This window comes from Pipistrellus kuhlii, unplaced genomic scaffold (genome assembly GCF_014108245.1).
Source record: "Pipistrellus kuhlii isolate mPipKuh1 unplaced genomic scaffold, mPipKuh1.p scaffold_m20_p_165, whole genome shotgun sequence".
Classification (NCBI taxonomy): Eukaryota; Metazoa; Chordata; class Mammalia; order Chiroptera; family Vespertilionidae; genus Pipistrellus; species Pipistrellus kuhlii.
This window is the reverse complement of record NW_023425477.1, coordinates 725-13,833: the sequence shown is the minus strand read 5'-3', so window position 1 is coordinate 13,833 and position 13,109 is coordinate 725. Positions and strand designations below refer to the sequence as shown.

Genomic DNA, 13,109 nt, shown 5'->3' with positions numbered 1-13,109 from the left:
CGACGGGGCATCGGGGCGCAGTGCCAACCCCCCGCTCTTTGCGCAGAAGCCGGGAAAGGGGCGCCTCCTTCGCTCGGGTTTGACTTGCAGCGCCCCGGGGGGCCGCGCCTGCCTGTGTCCCGGATACGTGTGTGGCCGCCCAGCACAGACCCCGAGAGAGAGACTCCCCCCACCCCACCCCCCAAATACACAGGGGCAGCCCCCCACCCCCCAAATACACAGGGGCGCTGTGAGGTCGTTTCCTCCCTGGAGACCGTCAGACAAAGGGGCCTCCCGGCCCCTGGAAGACTGGTTTCTTATCGGCGCCTCTTCTTTTTTCTTTTCTCCTTTTCCCCCTTTGCACAGGCTTTCTCCCCGCACCTGGCCGGACCAGGCTGGTCTGCGGCCTTGATTCCACACAGGTAAGCACCGCCCCACTGTGTCCTGCCCAGCGCCTTCCTGCTGGCAGGACAGCGGGGAGGGGGGGGGGGGGGGAGGCTGGCAATGCCCTAAAAAGGCAGAGAGCCCCAGAGACAGCGGGCACAGGAAACAGGTGAGGATGGGACCAGCGGGGCGGGCACTTGTGAGGCGGGGCAGCAGGGCTCTGGGGCCCCTGGGGGTGCGGGAGAGGCGGGCAGGCGCTCACACGGCGCCCCCTCTGTGTCCCTCCAGCGTGGGGGTCCTGCGGGCGCCTCCGCCGCTCCGTCCGGCAGGATGGCTGTGAAGATGCCCTTCACCAAGGCCTTCCTGCTCCTCTCCCTGGTCCTCTTCCTGTACTTCCACAGCAGGTGAGTGGTCCCTCTGCCCCCCTCCGGGCGGCCCGGGCGTCTCTCCACCCCCCCCCCCCCGCCGCCCCCACACCCTCGGGGTTTGCGGCAAACACACAGGAGCCTCTTTTGCCCGCCGCCCACCCTGTGCCCCCTCTCCCCGGGGGAACATGTGTGCACACGTGAGCGCACCTGACGCTCATGTCTCCCCGTCGGCTCGTCAGGCTGTTTACGGGCCAGGCGGCCACGTCAGAGCCGGGAACGCGCGCACAGAGCGGCAGGCGGCTATTAGGGGGAGCGGCCCGAGATGGGCGTAATGGGCCCGCGCAGGGCCGGGCCATTAGCAGCCACAATGCCTTCTCTCTCCGCTAATTGGGCGGCCTCCGAGGCCGTCTGCGCCGTGGAGGGCCGTGTGTGTGTTTTCTGGAAGCTTCCACGAACTGAGGCGGTACATCGCCCCTCCCGCCTCCCCCAGAGAGAGAGAGAGAGAGGCCTGGGTTCGAGGGGTCAGAGCAGCCGTCCCTCTGGAAACAATAGCTCCTGTGTGTGCACGAGCAACACAGACAGACACACACAGTGCACACAACAACACACAGTGCACACACATAATAACACACACAATAACACTCATAATAACACACACATGCACACACAATAGCACACAGTAGCACACAACACACAATAACACATGCAGCACATACAATAACACACATGGACACAACACACACTGACACAGTAACACAATAACACACAATAACACACATGGACACAACAGCATACAACAACACATAGTGCACACATAATAACATACACACAACACACAAACACACACAACACAGAGCGACAACACACATACACACAATTCACAACATACATAACAACACATACACACAACACAACACGCACAACATACACATAACACACACCACACACACAAACACACACAGTAACACACACACAGAGAGACACACATGGGAGCCATAGGCACCCTCCCACTCAGTGTCTCTCCCTCCCGCCTCTCTGCACGCTCTTTCATGCACACTTTAATGCATATTTATGCGACTTCACCTTCAATTTGGAGCGACTCTTCTCTCCCGCGCCCGGCCCTTTGTCACCACAAACCCCTGAAATACGTGATTCACACTCGGGTGGCTGTTATGAAAAGCCACGCGCTGCCTCTCCTCCTGCCCCCGCCCGGCAGTCACGCACCACACACAGCTCCACAATGAACTCGGGCCCCGAGGGGTTTCACACACCTGCCCCTCGGCTCCCGGCCTCCTTGTGGGGCCCATAACAGACACGGTGGCCCAGGCAGGTGAAAGGGCTTGTGGCCATAGGCAGAGGAAACGCTGAATCCAGGCCTGAGAGGGTCAGAGGGAGGGACGGAGGGGAGGAGGGAGGGACAGAGGGAGAAAGGGAGGGAGGGAGGGAGGGAGGGACAGAGGGAGAAAGGGAGGGAGGGAGGGAGGGAGGGACGGAGGGAGAAAGGGAGGGAGGTAGGGAGGGAGGGAGAGAGAGAGGGAGGGAGGGAGGGGAGGAGGGAAGGGAGGAGGGAGAGAGGAGGGAGAGAGGGAGGGAGGGAGGGAGGGAGGGAGAGAGGGAGGGAGGGAGGGGAGGAGGGACGGAGGGACGGAGGGACGGAGGGAGGGAGGGGAGGAGGGAAGGGAGGAGGGAGGGACAGAGGGACAGAGGGAGGGAGAGGGCGCACTGCGTACAGCCAGTCGCCTTGGGGGGCAGGGGGTGTTGCTAGGCCTGGGGGTGAGGAACGGGGAGACGGATAGGAGGAATAATCAGAGGGTGATGGGAAGGGGGAAGGGTCGGGTCACAGAGGGTAGGCCGCACGACCTTGTATGGGGAAGAGCAGGTGGAGGTGAGCAAAAGAGCAGCCATGGAATCCTCACCCAAGGAGATTTTTTCTTAATTTTCAGAGAGAGTGGGGAGGGGGGGGGGAGAGAGAGAGAGAGAGAGAGAGAGAGAGGGAGGTTGGCTGCCCCTGCACATGCCCCAACTCGGGTTCCAGGGATCGAGCCTGCACAGAGGTTCCGTGCCCCCCTTACTGGGGAGTCGAACCCAGGCCCTCTTACATAAGGTGGGCTCTCACGGACATTCTGAGGCTCACGGAGCCGGCGCCCTTTGCAGGTGCTCACATAATGCGTTTAAAGGAACAAACGAGTCGCCGGGAGATGCGTTTCTCAGAATTAATTAGATGTCGGGGGGCTGGGGGGCTGGAGGGGGGACAGAGGACCAGGGAGACGTGCCTCTGAGGGAGACAGACCCGCCGCCACTCGCCGCCAGTCCCAGCCGCGTCCCCCAAGTTAAGTGCGCGCGACCCCGGGGCCGGCATGGCCGTTATTGATCCCAATTACGGAAATCAGACGTGGCTGCCGTCCGCGGAGGGCGGGGGCGGGGGGAGCGGCTCGGAGAGACACATCCCTGATTGTGGCTCAGAAGGCGGTGTTTTTTGTTTTTAATTGTTCTTCTCCTTCCCTCAGAAACCAGGACGTCCCTGTGGAACGTGCCCCCTTTAAAAACACAGTGATAAGCCCCGGCCAGCGTGGCCCAGTGGTCAGAGCGCCGGCCCTGGCTCCCAAAGGCTGTGCGGGTCGGATCCCTGGCCGAGGGCCCCCGACGTGACCGGGGAGGGGCCCTCCTCTCTCTCCGTGGCTGGGATACGGGTCTGGTATTGTTTTATTAATCCTCGTCTGAGAATATTTTCCTATTGATTGATTTTTTTTTTTAAGAGAGAGAGAGTGGAAGGGAGGGGAAGACACAAAGAGAGACGGGGGGAGGGAGAAATAGTCATGATGAGAGAGAATCACGGATCGGCTGCCCCCTGCACGCCCCCTCCTGGGGATCAAGCCCGAGTGCCCTGACGGAGAATCAAACCTGTGACCTCCTGGTTCCTAGGTCCAGGCTCCACCACAGAGCCCCGCCCGCCGGCCCGGCGGTAAAAATAAATTTAAAGAAGAAGAAGATGAAGAAAAAGATGAAGAAGAAGATGAAGAAGAAGAAAGGAATCACGACCAGGAGCCGAAACCCTTTCTGTGTCTGTGTCCACAGCTCCCCCCAAGAGGCCCCCACCTCCGGCAAGGAGGGTCCTGACTCCGGCCAGAAGGGCCCCGACTCGGACCTGTCGTTCGAGGACGAGGAGTACGAGGACGAGGAGTACGAGGTCGAGGAGTATGAGGACCCCAGATTCTTCACCTACCTCCTGGACCAGCTGCTGGACGGCTATGACAAGAGGCTGTACCCCACCTTCGCGAGTGGTGAGAGGCTGGGGGGCGTGGCCGGCACCCCGTCTCCAGCTCCGCCTCCCCCCCAGAAGCCCCCGCCCCCTTCCTTGAGCCCCGCCCCTTCCCTGAGCCCCGCCCCCTTCCCTGAGCCCCACCCCCTTCCAACGCCGCCAAGGCTCCTGCCTCCTTCAGCACCATCTTCCAGATGCAAGGAGCTCCCTCCTTCCCCACATCTTTCTTTTTAAAAATATGTGTATATATATATATATATACACATATTTTTAAAAATTTATATTTATATTTATATGGGGTTTTTTTAACCGGTGTCAGAGAAGAAGGGAGAGGGAGGGAGAGAGAACCATGGACCGCTGCCTCCCGTACGCACCCCCTCTCCCCCGTCCTGCACTGACCCTCCGGGCCTGGGCCTCGACTGCGAATAGTGAATGGGACCCTGACCTCCTGGTTCCTAGGGGTTCGCGTTGTGAATAACGAGAACGCTATGTTCCAGGAGGGGGTAGAGGCACCAGGATGTTGGAGAGGCTGGGGGGAGGGGAGCACTGGGCCAGTGGGGGGCCCTGAGCCTGGGGACCGTCCGTTCCAGGGAAGCCCACCGTGGTGGAGACGGACATTTACGTGAACAGCTTCGGCCCGGTGTTCGACGCGAGCATGGTAGGTGCGGGGTTGGGTCCCTCTCCCCCGTCCCCAGCCCAGGCCCCAGGGGCGCCCGCCCCCAGCCGCGCCCTCACCCCGGCCTCCCCCTCCCTCCCGCCCGCGCAGGAGTACAGCCTGGACATGTTCTTCCGCCAAAGCTGGAAGGACCCTCGGCTCCGCTTCAGGGGCCCCATGAAGCGCCTGACCTTCAGCAGCAAGGTGGTGGACAGGGTCTGGACCCCCGACGTGTACTTCCACAACAGCCGGAAGGCCTCCCTGCAGGGCGAGGCCACGCCCAACCGGCTGCTGCGGCTGGAGCAGGACGGCACGCTGGTCTACACCATGCGGTGAGCCCGGGCCTGGGGCGGGTGGACGGAGCGTGCAGAGTCCTCCTGGGGAGGGCCGGCTCAGGGAGGGGGCTGTCAGGTCAAGGCACACGGTGGGAGGGAGATGGGGTGCCGCGTGGGGTGGGCATGGGCAGTGGGGCGGGGGCATGGGGTAGGTGGCAGGGTCACCTGAGCACAGTGGTTCCCAGCTTGCTCCTGGCCACGCCCCACCCACCTCAGCACCTCTAACACCCCAGTCCAGCCCGCCCGCCCCCATGACACAGAATTATTATTATTATTATTCACCAAGTGCACTCCCATCCTAAGAGGCCGCGAACTTGGCCTCAACAGCTTCCCAAGAAACATGGCGTCCGTGAGAGAGAAGGACAGGGGATGAGACTGAGGAAGGAATCCCTAAGGAATTGTTTTTTTAAAAAAAAAAAATTAAAAAAACATGAAGGGTGACGGAAAATAGCAGATAATGTTCCAAATAGTAATACAGAACGGAGACGCATCACTACGTCACTGAATAGACTTACAGACCACACACGAGGCCCCTCGAACCATAAGACATGCAGAGCATTCACTCTGAATGGCCCCCCCAAACATCAGACTGCCCCCCCCCCCCGTAGGCGTGTGCCCCACACTGGGAACCGCTGGGCTCGAGGGAACCTCAGCCACGCAGTGTCTGGGCGTCTCTTTTCAGGGCTGGGGTGGGGCGGGGGAGGGAGGTTCAGCCTCCAGAGTCGTGACGGAAGGATTGCGGCCTGCCTGGCTGGTGGTGTGGGGTTTTTATTTGGGGTCGGACGCTTTGGGGGCTTTCACGGGGCTTTCGCTAGGACTTCAGCACCGCGGACAGAGCCACAGGGTGCAGTTCCTTAAAATGGCCACTGGAGGGCAGCAGCAGTCCTTCGACGGACAGAGACGCAGAGTGCTATTCCCTGAATGGCCACGGGAGGGCAGCAGTCCCCCGACGTCTCCTGTAAAGAGGACGCAGATCCATAGGCGTGGGCAGTACACTCGGCCTCGAAGGGGAGGGCGTGCGGGTTCCGCCTGTGGGATCTAAGACAAACTCTCCCCGTGCCGCCGGAAGGAGGCGCTGGTAGCGTGTGCGTATACCCCTCTCCCTGTGTGTATTGCCAGACAGTCACACCCCGGCCGTCCAGTTAACAAACAGCGCCAACACAGCCCTGCCTGTGTGGCTCAGTGGATAGGGAGCATCGGGCCCCGCAGACCCAAGGGTCCCGGGTTCGATTCCGGTCAAGGGCATGTACCTCAGTGTCAGGCTCCTCCCCCAGCCCAGGCTCTGGTCGGGGCACATGCAGGAGGCAGCCAGATGGATGTGTTTCTCTCACATCGATATTTCTCTGTGTCTTTCCCTCTCTCTTCCACTTTAAATCCATGGGGGGGATTCTTAGATGAGGATTAATATATATATATATGAATGAGATAGCATGTTACGGTAAATAAGCACACGGAACCAACGGACTTCTCAGGCAGGATAGCGGGGTCACCTTAGGGGGATCTGCCCCCCCAGTTTCGAGGCCTTCCTTTGCCGGCCCTGGGGCAGGGCTCAGGGCTGTTTGTTTTAATTTCTGGGTAGAATTTTTGGTGAGGGTCGCATGGCAGACAGTTTCCCTGCCAGCGCCCTGAAAAGCCCGGGCAGTAGGGGGCATGCCACTAGGAGAGCAGGGCAGCTGGGAGGTGGCGACCGGACCACCCTCCCTCTCCTCCGCGCCCTCCAGGGGGGCGGCTGCGGGGCCAGTGCCCCTGAGCCTCCTGAGGTCCATGGTGACAGGGGCGCCCCTCCATCAGGGACAATGAGGAAGGCGAGCATTTGAGCCAGGGAGGTCCGCCTGGCGCTTCAGCACCGCGGACAGAGACGCCGCGTGTTATTCCTCAAAACGGCCACAGGAGGGCAGCAAAGGATCACGTTTGCACGGGAATTGCGCAAATGGTGCTGAGAGCGTCCTTCCGTGCCAGTGTGACTGGCAGGTGGCTCCACACAGGTAGCTCCACACAGGAGCCTGAAGGACATGATACATGGGTCCCACACGTTTTATTCCGGGGCAGTACTGGAAACACATTACCTACATGCAACTAGAAGCTTTTAACTAGGAACTAGCACAGCTTTTAACTAGGAACTAGTCAGCTGACTGCGGGTGGCAGTGTAGTTATTCCGAGTGGCCACGAGATGGCGGCAGAGCATCGCTGATGCGCAGGAGTCAGCTGACTGCGGGTGGCAGTGTAGTTATTCCGAGTGGCCACGAGATGGCGGCAGAGCCTCGCTGATGCGCAGGAGTCAGCTGACGGCAGGTGGCAGGCAGGGCCAGGAGCTCACCTGCAGGGACAGGCCTACCTGGCCCCCGGGTTTGGGCGACGCGTGACGCTGGTTTCCCACGCGCAGCCGGGTCCTAATGTGCGTGCGAGAGCATCGGACCCTCCGCCTTTGGTCACGGGCAGGCAGCCGCGCACACGCTGGGTCCTGAGGTCCCCAGCGGACACATGGGGCCGGGGCCGGGCCAGCTGAGCGGGCATCTGCCCAGCGGCCCCCGGCCTCCTCTGCCGGCTGGGGCCTGCGGTGGGGCCAGACCCCTCCTTGTGATGTTGTTCCCGGAAAGGCCAGGGCAGGCGGGGGCCATGCCGAGCGGGGGAGACCTCTCCCGGGGCGCAGGGCGCTGGGAGGTGGCCGCCGGCCGCCCCCCTGCTCCATGCCCCCCAGAGGGCGCTCTCACGCGGGCCCCCCCCCCATCTCCCATCCCAGGGTGAGCCTCACCGCGGACTGCAACCTGAAGTTCCAGGACTACCCCATGGACGTCCACACCTGCCCCCTGATCTTCAGCAGCTGTGAGTGCGCGCTCGCGTGTCCTAAGCGTGTTTCTGCGGGTCTGCGGGAGGAGGGGGGAGGGCCGGGCGCGGGGGTGACGGCGGACAGGGACCGGCCCCCGGGCCGGCCAGGGGTGGGGGCTGGGATGGCGGCGGTGAGGGCCCCAGCTGTCCCTCCGGAGGGGCCGTGGGTTCGACTCCTCGGGGGAAGGCTCCTCGGCCCCAGGAGGGGTCCGAGGTCGCCCGCTCCCCCCGCAGACGGGCATCCGACCGACGAAGTCAACTTCGTGTGGACCAACAAGCCGCACGAGCCCGGGCTGGCCGTGGCCAAGGACGCCGCCCAGATGTCCCAGTACATCCTGACGGGCAACTGGACCAACCGGACCGAGAGCGAGCGGGCCTACGGTGAGCCCCGGGGCAAAGGGGAACCGGAGGCAGGGGCCCTGAGGGCGGCCTGAGCCCTGCCCCCAGAGAGAGGAGGGGAGAGGGCGAGCGAGAGAGGAACACGGCGAGGAGAGAGAACCGCGGTCGGCCGCCTCCAGCCCAGGCCTGTGCCCTGACCTCGCGGTTCCCAGGCCGGCGCAGCCGCTGAGCCACGCAGGCCGGGGCCCGCCCTCTCCCCTGCCCGCCCCGTTCCGCCCGAGACCCCTCGTGTGTAACCCCGGCCCCTCAGCTCGGCCTCTCGTCTCGAAGCGCCTTCCCCGGGGGTGGGGAACCCGGCCCGCAGACCGGCCCCGCCCGGCTCTCCCCAGTCCACCGTCAGCGCCGCCTCGCTCTCCGCACACGGCCAGGAGCACCCAGAGCAGCCGGGGGGCATGGCCGGGGGCATGGCCGGGCGGGGGGCGGGCACCCGTTCCCCGGAGCCGCCTGCCCCCGCTCCGGGCTCCGGGGAGGGGCCCCGTCTGTCCGCAGAGGCCCAGGCCTCGGTGCGGGCGAGGGCACAGCTGGCCAGGATTAGCGGCAGAAATCCGGTTTCCCCGGAGGCGACGCCAGGGAGGGCTCAGGGGCGTCACATGACCAGGGACACACGCGGCCCGGCCTGGGAACCAGGAGGTCCCGGTTCGAGTCCCCATCAGGGCACAGGCCTGGCAGTGGCTCCATCCCCAGCGGGGGCAGGCGGGAGGCGGCCGGTCCGTGGTTCTCTCTCGCACGGATGTCTCTCCCTCTCCCTCTCCCTCTCCCTTCCTGAGAGGAAGCCGTGTCCGAGGGGGCGGGGGGGGGAGCATCGGCCGGCTGGCTGACGCCCCTCCCGTCTGCGCAGGCAACGTCTCGGTGATGACGGCGAACTTCCAGCTGGCGAGGGGCCTGCACTCCTTCCTCCTGCAGAACTACGGGCCGGCCATCATCACCGTGGCCGCGTCCCAGCTGACCTTCTGGCTGAACCGCGAGTCCATCCCGGCCCGCACCATGTGCGGTGGGTCCCCGGCCGAGGCCCAGGGCGCTGGGTGCAGGGCGGGGGCGCAGGGCGGGGTGCAGGGTGGGGGCGCAGGGCGGGGAGCAGGGCGGGGGCACAGGGCGCAGGGGTGCAGGGCGGGGTGCAGGGGGGGGTGTAGGCTTTGTCCGGAAGGTCGTCCGGCCGGCCGGCCAGCCGGCCCTGACCGCCCCCCGCCCCCCCGCAGGTGTGACCACCATGCTGATCATGTCCGGCCTGTGCATGATGGCCCGCTCCGCACTGCCCAACGTGCCCTACGCCACCTCCCTGGACTGGTTCATGAGCGTGTCCCTCGGCTTCGTCCTCATGGCCGTCCTGATGTTCGCCGCCGTCACCCACTTCACCAAGCGGACCTGGCCGCAGGAGCCCCAGCTGTACCGGGTGCGCCCCCCGCCCCCGCCCCCGCCCCCCTTCTCCACACACACACACACACACACACACACACGCACGCACGCACACACGTGCATTCGGAGTTGAGGTCAGAGAGGAAGGGAGAGGGAGAGAGAGAGAAGCATCAATGGTGAGAGGGAATCGGACCCGCTGCCTCCTGCACGCCCCCTGCTGGGGACGGAGCCCACAGCCTGGGCCTGGGCCCTGACGGGAATGGAACCCTGACCTCCTGGTTCTTAGGTGGATGCTCAACCCCTGAGACACGCTGGCCGGGCCATCTATCTATCTACCTATCTATCATCTATCTATATCTATCTATCTATCTATCTATCATCTCAATATCTATCATCTATCAACCTATCACCTATCAATCTATCATCAATCTTTCTATCATCTCTCTATCTATCATCTTTCTATCATCTATCTATCTATCATCTATCTATCTATCATTCATTCATCTATCTGTCATCTATCTATCTACCTATCTATCATCTATCTTTATCTATCTATCTATCATCTCAATATCTATCATCTATCAAACTATCACCTATCAATCTATCATCAATCTTTCTATCATCTCTCTATCTATCATCTATCTATCTCTATCATCTATCTATCATCTATCTATCTATCATCTATCTATCATCTATCTATCATCTATCTATCATCTATCTATCATCTATCTATCATCTATCTATCTATCTATCTATCATCTATCTATCTATCATCTATCTATCATCTATCTATCATCTATCTATCATCTATCTATCTATCATCTATCTATCATCTATCTATCATCTATCTATCTATATCTACTAATCATCCATCCACCCACCAGCTTCAGTCCATCTTATTTTCCGGTGCCTTTCGAGGTACATCGCAAGGACAGCGTGTCCCCCGCACGCCAGCCCCGCGCCACGAGGGGTCCACGTAAGACAGGGCCCGCCACCAGCCCCGCGGCCCGCCCTCGAACCCCACGCCACCAGCCCGGCGGCCGGCCCTGACGCCCCCTCTCCTTCTCTCCTTGCAGAGGCGGGAGAGGCGGCCGCGGGGCCCGGCCCGGCGGGACAACCCGGCCCGGAGGAGGAGGGGGAGGAGGCGGCTGCGCCAGGCCGCCGAGGGCCCCGAGGAGATCGAGATGCAGGACCTGGGCCGCCTCCGCCGCCAGCGCCAGCGCCGCCAGGGCCAGGGCCAGGAGGAGCAGAACGCACCCCGGGGCGGGCAGGGGCAGGGGCAGGGGCAGGGGCAGGGGCAGGAGCAGGACGTGGAGTCCCAGCAGGCCAGGCTCTACAACAGCGTCAGTGAGATCGACATCGTGTGCCGCATGCTCTTCCCTCTCGCCTACCTCTTCTACAACATCCACTACTGGTGCGCTAACATGCGGGTGGAGAATCAGTAGAGTGGCCCCCGCCCCGCCCGCCCCGCCCCCACGCCCGCCCCCCCCCCCCCCCCAGAGAGCCATGGTTTCCGAGGAATGGTTCCCCAGAAGGGCTAGCTCAGAGGGACACCCCATCCTAGGACAACCATTTCAGGAACACTGCACGTCCACACGCGTACAGGAGCGCTGTTCTGCTGCTCGGTGTTTGCACACACACAATGGTCAGATGTTTCGGAGATGTCACACCGATGCGCGAAACGGAGACCTTTCTTAGGAAGCCGGGCCGCCCCGACCACAGGAGTCGCGCCCGACGCCGACCGTTTACAGAGAGAGAGAGAGAGAAGTCTATTTATTACAGAGAGAGAGAAGTCTATTTATTACAAATAGAGAGAAGTCTATTTATTAAAGAGAGAGAGAGAAGTCTATTTATTACAAAGAAAGAGAGACGTCTATTTATTACAGAGAGAAAAGTCTATTTATTTTTTTCTTCCCCTCCCTGTTCCGACGGTGACCTGACAATGCAAACGTTTCCATACGTCCCAGCAGCGTCATTCCCACGGAATTCCCCCAGCAAAGAGCTATTTCGAGGCACTGCTCACGGCAGTGACTTGACCAAAATTCTTACACACACACACACACAAATACACACACACCAAAAAGAAAAAAAAAGAAAAAAATCAAAGGGCACATTCTCATTTTCCTGATCCAAAGGAAACTGAGCTTTCATTCCTGTACAAAAAAACAAATTGCCTTTGATAATTCTTACTATTCGGAAACTAAAACAAAAACAAAAAAAACAGGTTGTGCATGAGCCTCACTGCGATCCATAGAATTAGGCAACTATCTATTTGGCCAAATTGAATACATCCAGCCGATGTTAGATCCACAGAGGGAAAAAAAAGTAATTAACAAAAGAAATACCGCTAAAAAATTAGTTCTTTTTCCGGGGAGGGAGGCCCCGGGGGTGGGGGGTAGACACACTCCCCGCTCCCCCGCCGAAGCCCCCGCCAATCGACCCCGGAGGAAGGCAGGAAAGAGGTCAGAGCAGAGAGAGGTGCGAGGACAGATCCGGCCCTCGGCCTGTGTGTTCGATCCCTGCCCACGCCTCGCCCGCGGCCCGCTGCCCCTGCCGCCAACGTGTCTACGCTTCCGTGGTGAAAACTGTGACGCGCCCCCGCCCCAGCCCCGTCCGCTGCCGCGCCGCTTGCTTCTGTACGCGAGCCCTCGACGCTCACCCCCCACACACACCCTGAACCGACGTTAGGGCTACATGTCACCATGACTCACACTCCGGTGGACTCCTCCCGAGGACGCCGAGGGCCCCCGAGGGGCGACTGGCCCCACCAGGGGGCTCTCCCGAGAGCCGCGGGTTGGCTGACCACTGTGCTGTCCACCCCCACCACACGGTCGTCTGGACCGTGTCCATGTCACTCAAACAATCAATCAATAAAGTTTCGAAAGCAAAAGGAAGTGGCCCCGGCTGGTGGCTCCCGACCCCCGGGGTTCCTCCCGCTCCGTCTGCGGGTTCTCACGGGGAGTCCCGGGCCGGGGTCCGAGCGGCTGCGCCCGGGACGGGTGGCGTGGGCGGCCCCGGGTCCCGATGGGCCGGTCTGGTCAGCGGTGTCCGCGAGGCCCCCGGTTAAACGGGCGGGTTAACCATGAACCGGTTAGACATTCGGACGAACTCTCAACCGGGTAAACATTCAAATTAACTCTCAACCAGTTAGTTAAACGTGGGGATGAACCACGAACCGGTTAAAGGTTTTGTGGATTTTGTCATCAGAGAAAACACGGTAGTTTCAAGAGAAACATCGCGAGCTACACATCCCCCTGTCTTCCCGGTGATGGGCGGGTGCCGGCCCAGGAGGCAGGCCCTTCCGGGACCCCGTTTCCCAGGTCTGTGCGCGTGTGAGGGCTGCTCAGAGAGGGCGTGGGTCCTCGGAAGGAGCGACACAGCGAGATAGCGAACATATCGCATCGCACCACGTCAGCGCTAGTGACTTCGAAATCCGTGCCCGTTTAAAGGGGATTCATTAGCGGAAGTCACTGACTATAAGAGAAGTGTCAGAGGTTAAAGCAAGTCAGTAAAAATGTATATGGAAGCCTGCCTCCTGTCAGAGCCTGGGG

The 13,109-nt window shown here is 61.2% G+C and overlaps 1 protein-coding gene across 1 annotated transcript; it reads left to right on the top strand.

Moving 5' to 3' along the window:
- Positions 1–693: 693 nt before the first annotated feature.
- Positions 694–11,003, top strand: LOC118720363 (gamma-aminobutyric acid receptor subunit alpha-5-like). The gene is made up of 9 exons (XM_036440188.1): positions 694–767; positions 3,807–4,012; positions 4,581–4,648; positions 4,757–4,977; positions 7,721–7,803; positions 8,041–8,187; positions 9,044–9,196; positions 9,402–9,595; positions 10,860–11,003. The coding sequence occupies exons 1-9, from the start codon at positions 694–696 to the stop codon at positions 11,001–11,003; spliced, it is 1,290 nt and encodes a 429-aa protein (XP_036296081.1).
- Positions 11,004–13,109: the final 2,106 nt, after the last annotated feature.